Genomic DNA, 22,746 nt, shown 5'->3' on the forward strand with positions numbered 1-22,746 from the left:
CGAAAGATGCCCGAAACGGTACACAGAAACGCTTTGTTTACAAATGAGTTTGTCACCGATCACGGGCGGGGCCATCTTTAATGTTGCTGTGACCAGGACCTGTCCAGAATGCATTGCTTTCTGTAACAATATGTAATGTACATGTATATGTATATGTAACGATACATTGAATGCCACCTCAAGCGTCGTCTTTTGACTGCAACTTCAGTTGTGATTAAAAAATATTTAGAGTTTTCTAGCTGTCGCACATAAAATTTGCAGTGTGAGTTTCTTTCTGAATAAGCTTTCAAATACCGCTAAGGCCTCTTTCCGTTTACAAACAAAAAAACGCCATTATTGTGTGGGCAACCACACGAACGCGCGATTGGCGTATGTAATTGCAGATTGCTTTAGGTGCTGTCGAATGGTAATATCTGGCAAACTGTGTCACATTATTCTCATTGTCCCGTACTCTGTGATAATTTCTTTTGCCCACACTGGCATTGTGACGTCACACGCTTTACACACGGTTCCTCTTTCTTACACCAATTGCATCTTGTGTAATTTTGCATAATGTGATTTAGTCCGCCGCACACTACTTGTTGCATTTTGTAGTTTTTATACACATCTCTATTTCTCTCCTTTGGTCCACGTGATATATTTCGGAGAAAGCTTACGGGTTCTTTTCTTCCGCATTGTTTCTTATATAAATGTACGCTAATGTTTTTCTTGCCCATCGTTAACCCAAAATTCCTCAAGAGCCAACTCAACTCAAGGAAAAATCCCAAGGTGGGTTTTCAAAAGACGCTCCCGGCAGAAACCCTTTAACTTCTCGCCGCGAGGTGTCGCTCTTTGTGCGCCGCCAGATGTCGTCTGTTCGCCCTACGAGGGGGCTTGGGCCCGTGGTCCGCTCGAAGCCGCCTTGGATTAACGCTTCTCGGGATGCCGTTGAATGACTGCGTGTGACACTTTCGTTCAACACATGGCTTCAACGTGGATTCTGCTAATATCATTCTTGGTACTCGTTGCTGGTGAGCCATTCTTCTTACGTCCAAAGGGCAGAATCTGTTTTGTCTCAGAACAGCATGCGTTGAGCTTCGCTGTCGTTCAAGTCGGCGCTCTCAATATTTTTCTTAGTATTTGCAGTATTTAAGTGCAACTAGCTGAACCGTTTAATAAGTTTTGAGACTTGGTATTATGCACCATATGAGCATCTTGCTTCGGTGAATTCAAGTCAGAGGAAAGTGTATAACAAGCCCCTCTCCTACTGTGGGTTAAATCTTTTACTATGTGATCATCGAAGCATGCTCGTGCTTCGCCGGTGCCTTTTGGTGGAGCCAGTTCTAAGGAAGGTCTCAACTACATTGTGGACTTTGTCTCACTGGACGGACGGAACACAGAGTGAGGCGTTCATAACACCATAGAAGACAGACACCGAATGGGTTTTAGTCTCAGGCAGGTTCAACATTACTCACACACACAAAAGAACAAAATACTTTCGCCGAAATGCACACATATGTGCATTATCTCCCTGTAGCTAAATAGTTGTAGCCAAGTTGTAGGTCCCCGTATTTGCCGACTTGCCTTACATACGTATCCCTGTTTCCCGATCGACAATGCAGTAACAACGGATCATAAAAGTGTGATTTGGAAGAACGCCTTCGTTGCCACATTTGTATTCAGAATCGCGTTCAGGGCCTGCACGTGATTTTCTTTTTTTTTTTTTTGTGCTACCAACTGGCTACATAATGGCAATGAAGCCACCAAAAATAGGTTGCTCTCATTGAAGGTGTAGAATGAAGCGTATTTGTTTTAGTTGTGCCTTCTTTTCTTATTGAATTTTGCTGCTTTCAATCGTCCAGTCATTGTTTTCCCGTAGCTTTTGCAATATGGAATGGAGCGCATAACTGCATGCGCTTATTTACGACAATAAAAGGTTATCACGAATAAACCAAAGTAATGAAACAAAGCAAAACGAGGGCGTAACATTGACCAACACAAACGGATTAAGTCCAACAAATAAGCTTTTCATAGGATGAGTTGGAAGGACCTCGGTATTTCTTGTATTGCAGAAAATCATTGCACTAAAGAACTACAGAAAGAGAAACGCGCGGCAAAATCATGCCTGAATATGCGAGTGGCAGCATTTTAGTCTGTGTCCAACATGAAATATCAAGTTGCACATTCAAATCCCAACACAGTCGAATGATATATACCATTTGTCACGCATTTCCTAATGTGGTGACCACAGGTAGTGTGATCCCCTTGTTCTGCTAAAGTTCCGTCGCTTCATAACATTCCATATTTCAAATAACATATTTGTAACAGCGAATTGCTTTCTGAGTTTTGGAGTGTGGTCAATATGTAATTACCGTGAAAATTAGTTGAATCAATTTTCTCGACAGTGGCATTCGGAAACCCGTAAACACTGTGCAACCAAGTCACGTGAGCATGACAACGGCATGGTTACAATCAACAAAACCTGAATAGACTTTTTGTTGTCGTGGGATATAACAATGGAATGTAATGTGCTCAATCTGCTCAGTTCGGCTAGAGTTTGGCACGTTTTCTAGCATGTTCTACAAGAGTAGAATCACCCGTGTCCGTGTTCTGATCGACCTGTCTGTTTGAGGGCAATGCCTGGCGAAATCCTCGCTACCACACTCTGGAGCCGAACGAGCTTTTTTCTGACAAACAGAAAGAAGAGAAAATACGATTAAACAAGAATATACGCCGAATGTCTTGTGAACCGTGTAGATTTAAATTTTATAGCCGGTTTCTTCGCCGTGTTTACGCAGGACACAGAGAGTAATCTCCCCATAAACTTACTGAGATTCGCCAACCTAACCTAATGTACCTAATATAATATAATCAAACGCTTCTCTGCCTTTCACAAGACTTGTAAGCCCGTTAGGCCTGGCAAGGCCTGTGTCTACTGCTGCGGAATTGCTTCATATGTAGTCATACGAATAGACACGAAAAAGAACAAAGGACCATACAGTCTTTTGGTTCGGTATATCACCCACATTCACGTGCATATATTATTTCACTGTTGAACAGACTAATTATTAGAAGCTCGTCTACGGAACTACAGATAGCCTTTTATCGCCGAGAAACGGCTGGACGACATCGGCATCCCAGACATTTGCTAATCCTCCCAAAGGTTCCGAGGGCGAACAAATGCTAACCAGCCGTATTACTCAACTGTTGTCATTTTATTGGTTATATTGCGTCGTCAATTACTTGTATAAATATGTTCCGTCATTGGATTGAATGAATGGCTCAACTTTGCCAAATCTGACTAGGAGCTTGTTCCTTGGAGCTCCTTTTGACTCTAAAACTGTGATTCATATGAATCGGTTCAAGCGTGACCGCGAACAGCTTTGGATGCGATATTTGTGTCGCTTTACAACTCTATTTAGTGGTGTAGTACGTGTTTTTGTTAAATTAGATATCTTCGTCGTGTCTTTTTCATTCAGAAGTTGTGTAGACAACAAACATTCCATCTTATGCGCTTGGACCCACAATATACACATCGTATGACATTTATTGCGTCCGTCCGTGAGTTATGAACTGTATTATTGTGATCATTTAAGAAATTAAGACACGCTGTTTGTTTCCACATGTATTTGCTCAACCGTTAAACGCACGCAGATAATAGACATCGCAACAAATTATTTAACGGGGAATGTCGCTAACCTTGCGCTTCATTTTTAACAAATACAGAAAGCTGGATTCAGTCTTTAAGCTTTACGATGGGGCAGGGCTTGAGTTGCTTAGTTCCCGCAGGAAAATGCAGCGGCTCAGGTTCCTTTACCATATGATTCACAACAAGTTAAAAATCGACAGCGCACTTTACCTGCAGCCTTTCTCTGGCCGAGAAACTAAGCAGTTACGCAGTTTACGTTTCAAACCCTTCAGCGCGAAAAATGATTGTTTTAAATTTTCTTTCTTCCCGCGGACTGTCCTGGAATGGAATGAGCTACCACAGGCGATAATGAATAGTCCTACGGTTGAGAATTTTTGTCTTCTGTTATAACTTTTTGTTTACCTTATGTATTTACCTTAAGTGTTATGTATCCCACCCTACTTAGGCTTACTTGTAAGCCAGTAGTATGAATAAATGAAATGAATGAAAAATGAACCGTCAAGGGGCTAAGTTGGGGGCGTCTAAGAAAACATCAGTACTCTTTCTCAGACAGCGATGCTCCTTCTTCAACTTGGCAGATGGCACTGCACCATCGTTTCGGAGCGCAACAGATAAATATGCGCATTTTGACCCCTATGCACTTTGTAGCTCATTTCGCGTCAGCCACTCATCCTTGCAGATACATCCTAGGAAAGAGAGAAAGAACGATTCAACAGTTTGGTTACTGCGAACCGTAAACATTAAAATGGCGAATCCCGAAACCGCTTTCAGAGTTGTGACACTGTACTGAAACTGAACCGATATTCGTTTCGGTTTCAGTCCCCGCACAAAATACAAATACAGTTGTACACTTAGTACAAATAGTCACCTGTTATTGTTTCAATACAGCAGTGATGGATGGAGCTTATTTGCGTAGCCTTATAACTTATTGAAATAGAAAGTGGGAAATCTTAATGTCACCTGGTTTGTGTATGGGAGTTGTTCCCTATAGGGACTAAGAACAGTGGAAGGCCTCGTTTCTTATGGTCTGTGGATGGCCTGACTACCGCGAGAGAAAAAAGAAAATTGAGTCGCCTGTAAAAGGAGTCAACGATGAAAGATCAATTCAATCTGTCCCTTCTATGCCAGCCTCAGAACATCAGTTTCTCTCTTGTAAAAGGAGATTTAGGCAACGTTGATTATGGAAGTCTATCAGGGGAAAACTTGTTTTGGATATGTCAAAACGGCGCTCCATTCGATGGCAGTGGAAAGGGAACGAGGAAATATTTTATAATGAGGTCCCGCCCTATACTAGTACGTGGTTATAGACGCGGTGTCCACTCCTAGTTTGGCCTCCAACGGGCGACTAGTAGTACTTTCCAGATGAAGAAATAAATGACATCCTGCCCCGTAGCGAACCCAAAACCGCGGTAAAGAATGTGTACTTCTGATATACAGTTTTGTGTTATCTCCTCAGATATTACACTTACCGGCACTTTAAAAGTTCATTTGCCTAATGTATAGCTGGCAATATTGAGTAAATATTTTATTATTATTTACATATCACTCGAAATATGAATTTGAGAAAATTTGGAGCGTACCTCACTGAAAGCATACAGACATCCACGTGCAACAATATGTTACTGCTCCGTAAGTAACTATAATAACCTTTCGTTGGTTACGCTTATCTTAGGATGTTGACCACCGTAGCTTCCAGAACATTACTGGTTAGGCTCACAATTCTGCACACACATATTTGACATGTGAACAGATATGGCTACATTACTTGAGTGAGGAACGACAAACGTTCGTGTTAACAAGAAAAGTCTCTGTCTGTTATGAAAGCAAGAGATATGTTGTTTTTTACCTGGAAGGGAGGGCAAACACCGTTTAAAACATGAGTGACAATATACAAATAGTGTGAGGTAGATGCACAAAGTAGAGTAAGGCGAGTTGTTTACCCAGACTTCCTGGAGGATCCATCTCCTGCCATTTTATGCCACTAATTCTTATTTATAAACTACTTGGTCCAAACAACGTGCAAAAATGCGAGACACGTGACAACCATAAATGATGACGATGAGATTGGGTGTTTCACCCCGGTGGTGCGGTACCCTACCCCATTGTACGTGGAACAAAAATGCAAGAACAACACCTGTCTAGTGTACAAATGCCGACTGGCTTCATACACCGAAAATGGCGCACAGGGGAAACCATTTCCTGCAGCGAAAGAGCGTTGCTATAACAACGGGAAAGGTGCGATTATTTGCACATCTGAGGATTGAGCAGGGGACAGTAATTTCCTTTGGGGGACTGTCCAACTGCGCCCTTTTCTACTTCCACCACGAGTGCAAATCACATCATCCTTACCTCACGCTCATTGAAGTCAGGCGTGGAAAAATTCTCAAAAGACAGATTGAGGCGAGGAAAATTTTTAAGAAGGGGGTTGAAGAGATGTAGAGCAGCTACTTTCGATTGCGCGATCTCTTAAAAAGGCACCGAGAGCCAGCTCTTTCTATTACCAAGGTAGGACAAATGTTTCTGTACTGTGAACACAGGCTCTCTATACGAAAATGTGTTCCGCTGTAAGGCCGTTACTTTCAGACTTTCAGTTAAGTCAGATACATGGTAGACGTGTCTGATCAGATACAAGTACTGTATGCGACACGGTTGTCTGAAATCTGCGAGCGCGTGTCAGGCTGTTGTAGCGAACCGAGGCCGCTGCAAGCAGTCTTTCGCGTATTATTTGGAACGATAGTACATCACAACCAATGACTGATGTATGAAATTGAGGTAACAACACGCGCTTTAAGTGCAATTAGCGCAAATACTGGCATGGTGGTGGTGGTGGTGATCAGTGGCGTAGTCAGACTTCCAAGGTGGGGGGGGGGGGGGGGGGGGCTCGATACGAAAAGTCTCTCCCCCACCCCCTCTGATCCTGGGTACGACAACACACCGCAACTTGTGCACACCGCAAAATGCGGATGAACAAAAAAAAAAAAAAAAAAAAAGAAGAAGAAATTGATTCGGACGTTCACAATACGATTACATGGAAGTTGTGATGACCAAGGAGGCGGTGTCACGCGATTTCAAGTATGTTTTGAAAAGCTCATATACTTTGAAAACCGTTCAGGAGTCATGCTTAGGTAGACGCCATGAACTGCAAGAACTTTCGCGATCGTCACATGGGTCCCTCCAGAGTTGCATCGCGCAGAGGATGTCTCTCGTCTTGAAGCTGAAGATATCATTGAACGCGTCGAAGCATCAGAGTGGGTCTCGCCTATTGTTGTCGTGCGAAAAAAAGAACGGTGCGATAAGGTTATGCGTGGACCACAGGGAGCCAAACAAGGCAATAATTGTGGATGGCTTTCCACTGCGACATGTCGACACAACGCACTCTTCAGGTGGAGTGAAGCAGCACAGAAAAGTATTGACAAGATGAAGGAGCTAGTGTAATCGACAAACGTGATCAACATATTCGACTCCGAATTGGAAGTAGTGGCATCCACAGATTCCTCAGAGCGGTTCTTCAACAGCCGACAGACAACGGAATGAGGACAGTGGCGTTCGCTACCAGGACCTTGTCACTATCTGAGCGCAAGTACTCCGTGGGAGAGAAAGGAGCCTTGGCTTGTCTTGTTGCATGTCTACCTGTGTGGACGGCGATTCCTATTGAGAACGGATCATCAGGCAGAAGACCACTAAGGGTATCAAGGAAGGTAGCGCGACTCATTGAATATAATCGTGGAAGCGATAACACAGTCACAGATGCCCTACCGAGGTTGCCGCTGGCAGCTGGATTAGTGGAAGAAGGGATTATAGCTCTTGTCTCATCGTGCACAACTAAGGAACAACTTCAGGATCAAGTGGCCAAAGATGAAGTATTACAAAGCGTGATCAAGTATGTTTCGCAAGGCTGGCCAACAAAGAAAACACTTTCGTCCGACCTGTTACCCTTTAACGTAAAAGAACAACTCTCCGCTGTAGTGGATTTGGTGCTCAGAGAGGAAAAAATTGTTGTGCCAACCTGTACTGGTTAACTTTGCACATAAGCCCAACCCGGAATAGTGAGGACCAAGCAACTGTAGCGGCCGGCGGACAACGACGAAGAACGCCACGCGCCTGGAGCACCTGCCTCAGTTCCACCGGCGCGGCCATGGAGATAGGCCACCGTCATCGCCTCTTCGTGGCATATCATCATCGCCGGTCGGGGCTCATGTAGAGGAAGAGTATCGTCCTCTACATTTGGTGACCCGAACTATGAACATCAAGTTCGATGTAATTCGGCCCTTTTACCATCCAAATTCGGCAACCTTCCCGCAAGTCCAGCACCGACGGTACGCTGCCGCGGAGCCTGGAAGCCCTCTTTCATTTCCTGTCCGACGCAACAATGGACCGCTATGGTAGCTCTGTGATACGGCAACCGATCGAGCCTGATGCTCTCCACGAATCCTCGCCTCAACCTCACCTGTCCAGCCCCACTGCCACGCTCTCCATCCCAACCAATTCCCTGGAACGACAGTCACCAAGCGGCTTTTCTGGCCATCAAGCACGCCATTGCCAATGCCACGCTCCTCGTTCACCCATGGCACGAGGCTCCTCTCTCCTACAAAGCACTACCAACCGGTACACACGCGCACCACAGCTTCATTACCTTTCGCTTCAGCCCGATGTTCACCGCACCCCGGCGCTCCTCCACTGCCGGCCGCGACACCCGAGCTTCGCGCTCACCTGCCGGTCGCGGCAGTCGCGGCAGCCGACGCCACGGCACGTTTCAGCCGTCGTCTCGGCGTCTCTCAACGGCTCCCACAGCCTCACCCTCTCCTCCTCTGGGACTCTCAGAGCTTCGGCTCCCGTGCCGGTAGCGGCACCCCAGGATCTCCACTTCCCCAGCGCCTCACTCTTTTCCTCGCTGTTCTCGGGCTACCGGATCTGATTACTCATCAGCTGTGATGCTTCGCCACAGTCTGCCGTGCCGTCATCCTGTTCAACCGTACATGCTAACCACGGTCGCCCTCGCTGCCCTCCTCCAGTGAAGTCGCGGACATCATCTGCTTTATCGCCGCTCCGCGTCCGAGGGGAGGAGTGATGTAGCGGCCGGTGGGCAACGACGAAGAATGCCACGCGCCTGGAGCACCTGCCTCAGTTCCACCTGCGCGGCCATGGAGATAGGCCATCATCATCGCCTCTCCGTGGCATACCATCATCGCCGGTCGGGGCTCATGTAGAGGAAGAGTATCGTCCTCTACACAACGCTTGAGGGATGGTTTCTGGTGGCCAAAAATGAACCAAGTTGAACACGCTATACGAAGCTGCCAAGTGTGTCTGTGCCAAGACTACATGTACACCATTGCAGCCAGTGCAGTTTCCTGATCAACCGTGGAAGAATTTAGCGATGTACATTGTAGGGCCATTTGAGAAAGCGCAACTTAGTTGTAAGTTTGCTATGTTTCACTAGCCGTGTCACATCGCAATCTGTTATCGACTTTTTACTTGCACTGTCCAGTAGAGAGGGATATCCTGAAGAGATTGTAAAGGACACAACAACAACAACAGATGAATGGATGATGAATGTGGGACGTTTCCCTGCAGCACCCTACCCCATTCCAAAAAGGTTCACATGAAAGGATGACGAGAGATTGAAATCCCTACAATTCATGAAGGAGGCCCCCAGAAAGGAAAGAAAAGCGCAAAGTGCACGGCACTGATGTCCAGGGTTATTCCATGGGCCGAGAACTTTGCAGATGTTGTAACGGACAATGGTCCACAACTTCTCGTGTAGTATTCTATATGTATTACCCACAGTCGAACGGACTGATCGAAAGATTTAACTGTGTGCAGTTGTCTGTGCTTGAGAAGCGACCAGCAGTGCGAGATTACCTAGATGTCTATAGGTGTACTCCCCAATCAACGACGGGCATCGATCCCGCTGTGCTACTACATGGTCGTAAGCCGAGAACAAGGCTCGACATCGTCGGACTCCCGACAAAGACATTCTTTTCAGAACCTGAAGCAGAAATGGCCGACAGAAGATAACTGACAAGCAGATGCGTGTCCAGCAGTGCTTCGATGCAAGAAAGACTGCCAAACTTTCAGGAAGGTGACTACGTCAGGGTGCGGAAACCAATAAAGGACGGCAATGCTCCACCATCCTTCTCTGATCCACTGAAGGTTGTAAAACAAAAGGGTCCAGCTACCGTCCTTCTAGAAGTCGGACGAACATGGAATTCTTCAAAACTCGTAAAGGTACCGGTAGAGTCCTTGGAGCAGAACCGGGACATCATCAATCCCGAGCCACAGTGGCCACATCTGTCCACAGAACCCCCAACAAATACTTCGGAGCAGTCTTCAGGAAGCCAGGGAGAATGCAGTACAAAAGCAATTCGGGACTCTGCGTTAACGGCCACAAGTATCTTGGGCCAGCCGCAGACTCTAGCCGACACAGCAACGGAGAGAACCGCACAGCATCCGAGTCCGCTGCCAACAATTCATCCGCAACCAAGGTCTTCGGGAAGAACACTACATCGACCAGTGTGGGCAAAAGACTATACCTTTTCGGTATCTATAGAGACTTTCTTGCTTTTGTTTTCTGTATGTGATGGAGCGAATTTATTTTAAGGGGAGGAGAGTGAAGGAAAGGAAGAATGTTATGTCATAAAATGGATTATTCACTGTTGGTGTCGGGCAACCATGTGTATGGGTATAAAAAGAGGCACACCAGCCAATAAAGGCATTCACCGTGGCAGCCCCGGAGTCCGCATCTTCTTCAACACAGCAAAAACCACACACACAAAAGGAAAAACGGAACTGCCTTACAATAACAAACAGTGCAAACCCTTTCTGAGCAAAAAGAATTATCTTTATAGGCTGACATTTACCGAATTTCTTCATGCGTATGCTTCCCGTGCATGACACGATTCCATATTCGGAGTACAGGCAGCGGAGAAGAAAAAGAAAGCAATTCCCATTAAAAACTACAGGACAAACATGCTATGCCTAACATTCCCTTTCAATACAAGGCACTGACGTTGGGACGAGCCAGCGCTAAAGAAAGATCTGTGAAGCCGATAACGGCAAGCCCTTTCACCATCGCCATCACCACCTACGCCAAAGTCCATCCATCCATCCAGTGGTTCGCACTGGTGGTATGGCGGGCTAGAATGGCCTTCTGGTGGGCCTTCTAGCCCGCCATACTGGTGGTTCCGCCCTCTGCCAGGTCTACTGAAATACGGAAAAAAGAACTAAACGCGCTTAAATCTACTGAATTTCTTGCTAGAAGCGTGGTTTTACATTGCGAACTCCAATTCATGTTTGCTCACACTGTCTGGTTGCATTGTAGCCCGCGTACGACCGAAAAAAATCATGTCGTTTTGACATAGTGAAGGGCCTATGCGTTTCTAGCATCTGCGAGCAGTCACCTTTAAAAAACTGCGCGGCTACCCAAGTAAAACAATTTATAGCGAAGACATTGCAGAGGTATATGCATATCCAACAGAACGGCCGGTAACATAGCAAATATGACAAGTTCCGACGAGCTTCGGTCGTTAGGAAGTTTCGTTGTAAACTTCCTCTGCTTGCCGCATTCGAGCGCGCGCGTGGAACGGTTATTTTCTGAGGTCAACCTCATGAAAACGAAACAGCTTTCGACGGAAACTATCACTGGACTGCTGCACACAGAGCGACTGATAGGAGACAAGAACTGCTGTAAATTCACTGTTACTTAGTAGAAACTGAATGTACAGTCGACCCGCGTTTATCCGGACTTCATTTATCCGGACAAAAAAGCGTGGGGACGGATTTCTCCCCATGTATTTCGCCCTCGTTTATCCGGACTTCCGCTTCCGGACTCGGAGGAGAATTCCAGGGAACAGAAGTGACTAATATCCAACAATCGGCTTCAGTTATCCGGTCATTGTCCAGGAATGACACTTGGCCCACACCTAGTCAATCGAGGTCGAGAACCCTGGTCGTGGCCTTCTTTTTACTGACACAAAGACGGTGTTGCTAGGATGAATTTTCTCCCTTTCCGACTTTGGACGTTACACAATCAAGTAATCCACTGAGCAGTCTGGTCATTTCAGACTGAGAAGGTCCGCAACGAGGATCCCTGCGCTGCAATCATAGATGATGACATCGTCAGTGTCGTCGCTTCCGATAGTGTTCAAGAAGAATCTGATGATGAAAGCGTGGATGGCACCAGCTGTGACGGTAGAAAATGCGCGGGCGGCACTGAGAACAGCGCTATTATTTTTCGAGCAACAGAACAATATTTCGCAAGTCAATGTCATTCGCAAAGGTTTGCAAGAACTGCATGCTTATATTAGAATGAAACAGATGACAATGGATAGTTTTCTGTGTAATGGTCAATAAAGATGTCCTTTTAGGATCACTCTGGATTTTCGTGTTTCACTTATCCGGTTGCCCCGCTATCCGGACATTTTCACAGGAAACGAAGCCGTCCGGATAAACGTAGGAGTGAAACGCATGTGCAGGAGTGAAGTATAATAAGTCCCAATCACTGTGGTGTTCCTCTCTTTGAAGTCGATGAGGAGGATCCCGTGACAATCCCAAAATATTGTTGCCATGATCTTCTTTGTGGATTGTGTGACCTTGGCTTTTCTTGGGGGTTCTTCTCCTGGTTTGTACGTGTCATTCCATCGACTCCTTTTTCGAAAGGGGATCATAGTAGAGCACCATAGTCTCATTCTCTGTGACAATTGACTTCAATATTTCTTCTTCGTTTTCTTGACTGAGCTCCAAAAACTCTTTGGCACAGACGACGCGCTGTTGTTTTTGAACTGACGAGAGAAGTCGTGGCACCCATCTTGTACTGACCTTTTTCATGTGAAGGCCCTCGCCGCTGATGCGAAAAACGGTTGTTTTGGAAAGCCCCAGCCTTTCTGAGATTTCCTTCACCTTCAGACGCCTGTCGCTCAGCACTTCCTCCTCGACAAGAGACACATTTTCTTGTGTCACCACTTCCACTGGACGACCATCGCGTGGATCATCTTCAATGAACTCTCGCCCCAGTCGAAACTGCTTAGCCCAGTCTTTTACCGTTGTGCGACGGAGAGGCTTCCCTGTACACGTTGTCCAGTCGCGCTTTAATTTCTTTCTAATTTCTTTAGGGACTTTAAAGTCCCTCTTTTGTCAAGAATTTTATCACAGCGCGGTACTCGATTTTTTCCATTTTAACTGAAGAGTGCACCCTGGCTGTTTGAAATGCCGCTCTCCAACCGACAAAAGCATGGAGAGGGTTGACGGTAGTGCTCCGGCCCTCCAACAGATGGCGCCACGCGTCCTTAATCGGATTTTCAAATTCGCGCGCATTTTCTACCTCGGGCCAGAAACTTATGGAACCACCCTCGTATGTTGCAAGATTTTGGAATATATATGTAAACATGTTTTTGAGTTCCTCGAAAAGCATAAATTAATCTACAAATATCAACAGAGTTTTAGAAAGAGACACTCCACAGTAACACAGTTACTAGAGACAGTACATGATTTATGCAGTACTATGAACGATAAAGGACAAACCGATGGTATATGTATTGACTTGCATTTGATAAGGTTGAGCATAACAACCTTATCAAAAAATTAGAAACCTACGGGTTTAGTAGTCAGCTTTTGTCGTGGATTTCGGCGTATTTGCACAACCGTTCACACTATGTTGATATCAGTTCTCATTTCTCATCCGTTCTCTCAGTCTATTCTGGTGTCCCGCAAGAGTCTGTTTTAGGCCCACTACTGTTCTTACTTTATGTAAATGATATGGCAGAAAGCATCCCGTTACCAGTGAAACTGAAACTTTTTGCCGATGATTGCTTGTTGTACTGTTCAGTTAAAGTTCGGGAAGATCAGGAATTACTAAATAATGCATTCAGTTTACTAGTCCAGTGGTGCAACAAGTGGGGTATGCAAATTAATTTCCATAAGAGTTCGCTTTGCCAGGTCACTCTAAATGAAGACTTCCTTCCCGTTGTGTTATGGCACTTCCGATATTGTTCTAAATAGTGTGGCAAGTTTTAAGTACTTGGGCGTAACTATAACATCAAAGATGGACTGGGGAGTGCATATAGAAAAAAATATGCTCTTCGGCGATGAGGAAATTAGGTATGTTAAGGAGGAAACTCAACAAAACTACTGTCAGCGTAAAGCTACTAGCTTATAAATCAATCATCATAAACCAATACTGCATGGGTGAGTGTTTTTTGGCGCGTGCAGGAACTGCAGGTTTAGTTTTGACTTTACTTGAGTTGACATTGTAGTCACTGTACTTAATATTTGCTGTGTGGATCTCTCTTGTTATGGCTCGTCAAGGGCCAACAGCATTTATAAATAAAATAAATAAAAAACAATCACCAGTAAGCTGAAATGAAATCTGAACGGAACGCATGTCCTAAAAGAATCCGCGCATAATGTGCGCGGCGAAAAAGAGTCAGATTCCATGGCGCTTCTTAACACTATCCACGGCACTGCAATCCGGAAAAGTGACTATTCATCCATCCAGACGTGCGGATTCTTTCCTTTCCGTAGACTCAACCGGCGATGTCTCAGGTGGTGAAATAGCCCGAAGGATTCTTTGTTTTACTATTTATAATAGTTTTATAAAACAGAACATGTTGCTTATGATCTTGGACGGCGATAGGGGGCGAGTAAGGCCCCGCGCTCGCATAGGCCCCGCGCACGAAGCCCTCAACCAGGGATTACTTTTTTTTAAATATCAAGTATGCACTTAATCGCACGCGCGATCTTCGACTAAAACAGGAATGAGAGAAGAATGTGTTATGTGCCATTTCGTCATGTGACGAGAAAAAGTCCCACTTTAAAGAGAAATCCGCCAACCCTGCAAGCTATACCGAGGATTTCGCACCCTTTTCCCGTACCCCTAAAATCTCCCACTGCGAAAAACTTGTTATTTTATCATTACTTCTGGTGTGAAACAGGCACCGCGATGTGCCTTTGCCTCAGGCCCCGGACACCCCTAGCACCGGCCCTGCTTACGATCACTTTGTGCGTGGATCCCGGCTAACCGTTTTGTCTGTAGTACAGATCCCGACAAAAATTTACGGAACACCAGAGTGACGTATCTCTTGATCTCAGCGGCACCCTAACGGCGAACGGAAGTGGGCACACTTACTGAGAGGTGCGTCGCGTAACCGGTCACCTATTTGTAAATCTATCTGCTCCAGTTTGCAGCAACCGTGTCGCTCAGATGACTATATACGTCACTCCAGTGTTCCGTAAATTTTTGTCGGGACCTGTGCACGTGGGGCACCAATGACATGCTAACACATGTTAGCATGAGTGCGTCATTGCTGTCCCACGTGTACAGGTAGGGTGTATCCTACCTCGTGCTCGCTGGGACGCTTTTGTGATAGGCGCTTTGTATTTGTGTGCCTCAGAACAGTCGATCATGTTCATACACAATATGCAATGGTTGACCGAATTGCAATGGTTTCGTGTTTCAGAGGCGCGGGATTTTGTAGGTGACCGTCGTCACGTGCGTCGTAGCGTCGCCAGGTTTCACCCGGAAATTTGGAACGTAGCCCGTGGTAAGTCCTGTCTTTGTGGTTCCAAGTCCGTCCTCGTACATTACATTGAATTTGCAAACATGGAGATCAACGGCACTGCTCCATAGCAATACATTATGTTCAAACAAAGCACTGTACTCTATGGCACACAGCCAGATGCGCATGAAATGCTACAACGGCAGTGATCGTGGGGAATCCCTGGACAGCATTGCAGCAGACGAAGGACGATGCCTGTGCTGTAACCGTACATGATGTGCATGTGGTGCAACGGCAAGCCCGACCATAGATAGCCGTGAGCCTCGTGCAGATACACGTGTATCGCCTGCGTTCGCTTCCTCCTGAACATCTAACCGAGTTCCTCATCACCCGCAGAATGGCCAACTGTACACTAGAGCATGCTGTAAGTGCAACTAACAGGAACTAACGAAATATGTAAGAACGCAGCCTTTTATACTTGATCCCTACCGGGAAATAATTGGAGTAGTTGCCACTCCACGGTTCTCGGAATAGTTCCCGGTAGGGTTGAAGGAAAGGATGCGCCCTGACGTCTTTCATTAAAACTGTTAGCGTTGTGTTGTCTTGTTCCTTTCTGTGTCCCAGTTAGTTGCGCTTATAAAATGCTGCGACATACAGGTTGCGACAAAAGTTTACGGAACACGCGAACAGCGTATTTTTTTCTTTTTCTTCTTACTTCGCTGCGACAACTTAGCGGCTGGTGGAAGAGGGTGAGTTCACTGTTTCAGAGTGATGGAAGGGTGCACTGTTATCGACAGACAGCGGTAGCTTCCAGTTCCCAGAAATACCTAAGCGGAACTACCACTGTGTACCTCTAGCAGTGCACGCTTCCACGCTTCCGAAGCAGTGAACTCACTCGGAACCCCCTTTTCGGTGGAAATGGGCTGTAATTTGAGTCAAAATCGTTTTGCACGCTCCCGTTACACCCTTCTGGACAAAAAAAGTTCATATGTAGGGTGTTGCAAGTAGAGCGAAACAGCTATCCTCGGCTGGGAGTGCATGATCAAATTATAAACATATGCTCAACGTGCAGCCACAGAGCTAACGGCTATTTTTCCTTTGTATATGTACTTGCTGGCTTGCACTGCGGCCTCCACAGGTGGCGCCGTCATCGTGGAACATTGATATCTTACCAAGACACGCTGTTAGCGCCGAACAAAGATCGTGTCACTTCCAAGGTATATTTAACCAGGTAGCGAAGGCAAAAAAAAAAAAAAAAAAAAAGAAGAAGAAAAGAAAAGAAACCGGCAACACTGTCATCTCCGTGACTCGAGCAATCCCTGGGTGTTGGTAGCACATGTACGGTCGTAAACAAAAAATATTTACGACGCGGGCACTGGTCTCGCATATACCTAATAGTATATTCATAATTTAAGTATTTATCTGTTGCCCCACTAGTACACATACACGAAATCATCTACCACCTGAGTACGTTTCCGTATCCTGCTCCACTGCGCTTGTGTAACAGTAGGCTCGTTGGTCCGTGCATTCTTGTATCCGTGCAGTGTGCCCGTGTATCGTTGTAATGCGGAGTTCGTATACTCTTTGGATTAAACAGGAAGCGACGTTCACATCTCGAAGCTGTAGACTATAAGATTAACACGTATGATGCATTCCGTGTAGCTGGACCCGCGAAACAAAGGTTGCGCCATGGCAAGACTGGCCGTGATAGCGTGAGCGCTAGCGAATCAGCTGTGCACCAACGATGCCATGTTTTTTTGCAACGGACCCATGATGACTACTCATTGAAGAAATACAAACGGCTAATCACTACGTGTACGTTTAGGTCTATAGGTGAAGGATGAACATTAAGTGAAACCTCCTGTTTATTTGTGGTTACCACTTATCCTTCATCAAAACCTGCGATAACTCTATGTATTTCGAACTGATATGTGTCATTAATCCTTATATGATTTATTGTTCTCTGTTCTCGACTGGTATTGCTGCCCTGGGTGATTAGTATGGTTCGGTCAGGAAAAGGGGAAGGGAATACAACGCAAACGAAGTACGCGAATGCAAGCGCGCCATGGCTAATTATGCACTGCTTATTATTCATGCTGCTGATGTCATATCTGACGTCATTTATTTACGAAAGTGGTAGTCCGCGCAACGGATGGATGGCGCTGACAGTCTCTAACATGGCATCATCTGAAGAAGCAGGGCCCTATGTGGGTTTTGCTACCTGTCACTGCGCCGGGCTGACGAGCTGCAAGTAGAGCGAAACAGCTGTCATCGGCTGGGAGTGCACGAAGAAATTATGTTTATGAAATTAAGTTATACGTTTTCAATTTGACCGGCACTCCCAGCCGAGGACAGCTGTTTCGCTCTACTTGGAGCTGGTCAGCCCGGCGCAGGGAAGTGACACGATCTTCTGTCGGCGCTAACAGTGCGTCTCGGACCACGTGACGTTCCGACGCCACTCGCTCAAGCGTCGCCCACCTACGCATTGGTGATGATGGCCCAATAAGGCCGAAACAGCTGTCCAGTGCTGGTGTGACGACGTTTGGGACGTATACAGGATGTCCCAGCTAAATGTGACAATATTTTTAAAAATATATATCTATCACTTTTTCTCGAGATGAAATCAATTAGAATATTGCATATGCTGAAGGCCACTCCCTAGGAGGGCATTAGCAGACTCCTAAGGCAATGTCTTAATTAACTATCAATAATTAACTTTTTAATTATAAAATCTACGAAGTTGTTCCAATGAGAACATCTGATCCCTTCGGTCACCAGATACCAAAGCCGTTTTCAGAATAAAAATCCATTCGATAGATCGTCCGCAAAAAATTCCTGAAGGAACACCATTTTTTTTATTTTGTTCACGCGCATCTTCGAAGGCGCGTCTTTCCTTCACCCCCAATACGAGAGGATGAAAGAGCACACTATCGCCTCTTGCGTCCTGGAACAAGATTAAAAGAAAAGAGAAGATGCAGCCTAAGATACGGGCAGCTGCGAGAGATTCACCCGATATCTTTTTTTTGTTTTTTTGTTTTGTTTCTGCAAAGCTAGTCTTCGACGCATGAGGCGGCACTGTGCTCTTTCACTTCTCACACTGGGGGTGAAGGAAAGACGCATCTTCGAAGATGCGCAATGAACAAAATAAAGAATGAAATGGTGTTCCTTCACGATTTGTTCTGAAAATGGCTTTGGTATCTGGTGACCGATGAGATCAGATGTTCTCATTGGAACAACTTCGTAGCTTTTATAATTAAAAAGTTAATTAAGACATTGCCTTAGGAGTCTGCTAATGCCCTCCTTCAGCGTATGCTATATTGCAATTGATTTCATCTCGGAAAAAGTGATAGACGGACTTTTACGAAATATAGTCACATTTAGCTGGGACACCCTGTATATAGTAATATATATATGGATAATTTATCGATATAAATAGCGATATTTTAATTGATTTTTTTTGCAGTTGTGATTTTTTTTGTTGTCGCAAGTTTCGATATTTTTGCGTCAGCCACATTGATGTAATCACGCGTATACAGGGTGCGTCATTAAAAAATGACCAGTATTTTTATTTAAAAAGCTGTGAGAGCAGCATAGACGCTGTTTTTGCAGTTGAGTTCTATGGTCAGGCGGGCATCCTCTGGAAGAGAGTATATAAATACCAGATGACAAATTACTTGAAATTAATTAATTAATTAGCTTATTAATAGCTCATGGTAAATAAATTTCAATTCAATTCAATTCAATTTTTTAATTCTGGAGTTTCGGGGGAAAGCAAGATAGCAGATTGAGAGACTACCCTCGTTGAACCCATTTCCACGTTTAAAAAATCCTGAAACACGCACGTGCGCTAAAATATCCGTCCCCGAATTTCAGTATGCCAAAACCGAAACCGCGGCAACCGGGAACGCGGGGAGTACAGCGCTCACTTCACGCCAGAGGGCCACGTGATTTGGAGCAGTGGAGATAATTGGAGTGAGTGCCTCTCAGCTGAGCAGATAAGCCTCCGTCGGCGTGAGTGATGCGCTTTTTCGGTTTTGGCTCACTTGCATACCGGGGGCCCTATCCTGGTCAAAGTAATCTACTTCGATTACTTGAAATTTCTTCTGTCATTGGTGCACAATCGAAAAAGGCGTGAATATTAAAAGTGGTTGACACCTTCTATCAACCAATCGCCCCACGTGTTATCTTGGAAAGCGACACGCCTTATCGGTGTTTCCTCCTGAGAATCCGAAGGCCACACCTGTGATCTGCCCGCCCTGCCTTGTTGCTTCGGTTCTTAGGTGTCGGAAACAGAAAACTCTATCGGCGTAAAACTGAATTGCGTGGAAAATGCGCGGAAAAGCACGCTCGTAATTTCCTTTTTTGCTGTTTGCCATTTTTCTTGACGTACAGATGTGCAAGATGGCAATGTTTGTGTAACACCGTGATTGTACTTTGCATTTATAATTCGGTATGTGCCCGTGAGATGGCGCTGATGGCAGGCAACAAAACGATGAAAGCGCCAAGTATCATTGCAAGGGGTCGAACGGACAGTGTAGCGCGAGCCGTAAACGCGTTTATGAGAAATCGGTTCGTGCTTTAAATCTTGAGCTTTCTTTATATTTTTCTGTGTGTTCGTGTGCTCGATATGCGAAATGACAATTCGCATTTCAATATGCTTCTTTTGCTCGTGAGCTGTGGGGGTGGTAATGATACCGCAAATGAGATAGTTTTACTCAACAAACAGTGAACTTTGATCGATGAGTTTTTTGTGTGCACACCGCTACGTTGCAATAACATTGATTGTACAACGTACGGCTCGGACGACGCTTCGAAAAGCCCGCCACTTTCACGCATACGATGCCGCGATCGGCGCAGAGAAACGGTGTTACGCGGTGCTTTTCTATCATTATTAAACAAAAACGAAGAAAGATATGATTTTTTTGTTGTGACGAGCACATACAGACTTTATACAACACACTAAACGGAAATGCACATGCGGACCCATCACGAAACCCATCGCCGCTCAAAGTAATCGACCCTCTTTCGCTACATTACTTTTCAGCTTTGAAACTAATCTTTTAAGTCATTGTTACGTCAAAATGACGTAGGGTCATGGTCCGAGATTAAGGCCGAGAGGCTGCGAAGGAAAACTAGGTATAAATTTCAATTGAAACGGGCGGGATTTAAGGGCGGAGTATTTCGTGGCAGCCCCGCCCTACAGCTTGTGACGTAAAGTAATCGAGGTCGATTACTTTTGACGAGGATAGGGCCCCGGGATAGATATTTCAGCGCACGTGCGTGTTTCAGAATTTTTTAAACGTGGAAAGGTATTCAACGAGGATAGTCTCTCATTCTGCTAACTCGCTTTTGCCCGAAATTCCCTAATTAAAAAATTAATTAATGAATTTTGGGTAATTAGTCGTCTGGTAGTTACATACTCTCTTCCAGAGGATGTCCACATGGCCGTAGAACTCAATTGCAAAAACAACATCTATGCTGCTCTCACAGCTTTTTAATAAAAATTCTGGTCAGTTTTTAATGACGCACCCTGTATAGTCAGAGTCATAGAGTCGGATGTGCATATGTCGTGCATTCATTATCGCTATGGATTGTAAGTAGCGTAATAGTGTCAGGTGCGTGTCTGGGGACGGGTGTTTACACACGTTCAATAAATTTCCTGAAACAAGAAATTTCAATTCTGGTTTTCTCTTTTCAGACTCAGCAACGGACGACGACTTAACTGACGGCGGTACGTGCATTCTTGCAATTTTATAGGATGTCTTTTACAACAAAAACTTAGCAGTGACTGAACCAGCAAGTTCTGTAGATGTTGAGGAAGCCGTGGAGGAGATCGATATCTCAAGTTTCACTGACCTAAACTCACTGGCAGCAGATCAGTTTCAGGACCCACTACTAAAAGGCATAATACACTACATTAAGTGTAAAAGTTTCTCATCGACTCATGGTTATTGAACACTTGGCTGGGCAGAGCAAAATCGATAGCTCTGGTGTCCTCCTGCATGTTAGTAGGAATAGACAGGAGACCTGTGTTCCGCAACAGCTTCAAAAGGACGTTTTGAGACTGTGGCACGATCACATACACCTTCAGGGAACAGCATTTCTGGTTGGGCATGCGAGCAGATATTGCACGTCATCTGCGGATCTGACAGACTTGTTAACGAATAAAACCTCCATGACAGAAGCCTAAGGGATTGATGAGAACAACTGCACCCTGCCAACCACACGTCGTCGCCACGGATATGTTAGAGTGGTGTTAGAAAAGTTCAAGTGCGTCGAATTGTTCCCACCCCGTGGGCAGACCAGGCCATTGTGGAGAAAACGATTCGGGTCTTCTGTAGACATCGAACTCCAGTGATAATGGCAAGCCTTTTGTCAATAAGACAGCAAACTCAACTATTGGTTTCATTCGCCGCTCGTTTCATTAGGCTCCTACCTATGTGAAGCTTCATCTGTATAAATCACTTGTTCGACCCAAACTCGAATACGCGGCGTCGGTGTGGTACCCGGCTACTGATAACCTAGTGAAAATGATCGAATCAGTACAAAATCGAGCCCGCGCGCTTTATCCTATCAGATTACAACCGCACATCTAGCGTAACACACATGAAACAACTTTTACACTTATCACCTCTCTCGCATCGCCGTAAAATGGCCCGTCTCGTCCTATTCCAAAAATACACTACCACGATGATCCCGTTCTTTCGTCTTACCTATCGGCTCCACAGTACATTTCACAACGCATCGATCACGCACGGAAGGTCTTCGTGCACCCTTGCAACACCAATTCTTTCTCTGACTCATTTTACATCCGCACGTCTCGTGAATGGAATTGTCTACCGCGTAACGTTGCTAATATCCGGGACTCATCTACCTTCAAGGACACACTCGAAGACTTACTTCACCACCCTAACCACTAACATCAGGCAGTGAAAGTGTCCTTTGTAGTTGTAACTACATTTACATGTATTGCTAATTGCTTTGTGTTACATTTGTATCTACAGAGTTTTATCCTTTGTTACATGCCTGTCTCCACTCTGCAATGCCTCACGGCCCTGAGGGTACTATAAATAAATAAATAAGATGTGGAAATAGGCTATGATACATTGGGGTATCACTGACCGGCACATAGTTCCCTAGAGGCCTTCTGGGCAAATGGTGGAAAGGCACAATGCCACTGTAGATCAGGGAATAATGTCATACTGCGATTCCCACTGCGATTGGGACAAACACCTCAGAGAGATAGTCTTTGCCGTGCGTACTGCCGACAGTGTGGTTACTAGAGGTAGGCAAAAGTCCTCACGGTCTTTGCCCTCACCTCAGTTTTTCCGAACGGAGCTTTGTCCTCACCTCACCTTACCTCAGAAAAAATTCTGGAATCTTTCCTCACCTCCCCTCACCTAAAAAAAATTCCAGAAATTTTTCCTCACCTCTCCTCACCTCAAAAGTCTTTAAAAAAATTGCTCTCCTCACCTCACCTCACAAGGTTTTTTGAAACTTTTCCTCACCTCACCTCACCTCAAAACTGTTTCAAAAACTTTTTCCTCACCTCACCTCACAAGGTTTTTTGAAACTTTTCCTTACCTCACCTCACCTCTTTTTCAATTTATTTTCCTCACCTCACCTCAA

At 45.2% G+C, this 22,746-nt stretch overlaps 1 protein-coding gene across 4 annotated transcripts in view; it reads left to right on the forward strand.

The window, feature by feature from the left end:
• The first annotated feature begins 866 nt into the window (after positions 1 to 866).
• The window catches only part of LOC135369087 (sushi, von Willebrand factor type A, EGF and pentraxin domain-containing protein 1-like), a 189,071-nt gene continuing 167,191 nt past the window's right edge, over positions 867 to 22,746 (forward strand). For all 4 annotated transcript variants that reach the window (XM_064602745.1, XM_064602746.1, XM_064602747.1 and 1 more), the window contains exons 1-3: positions 867 to 1,010; positions 15,079 to 15,162; positions 20,816 to 20,848. In XM_064602745.1, coding sequence (XP_064458815.1) covers positions 932 to 1,010; positions 15,079 to 15,162; positions 20,816 to 20,848 — 196 coding nt within the window. In that variant the 5' untranslated portion in view covers positions 867 to 931. The remainder of the gene's footprint in view (positions 1,011 to 15,078; positions 15,163 to 20,815; positions 20,849 to 22,746) is intronic.

This window comes from Ornithodoros turicata, chromosome 9, assembly GCF_037126465.1.
Source record: "Ornithodoros turicata isolate Travis chromosome 9, ASM3712646v1, whole genome shotgun sequence".
Taxonomy (NCBI): domain Eukaryota; kingdom Metazoa; phylum Arthropoda; class Arachnida; order Ixodida; family Argasidae; genus Ornithodoros; species Ornithodoros turicata.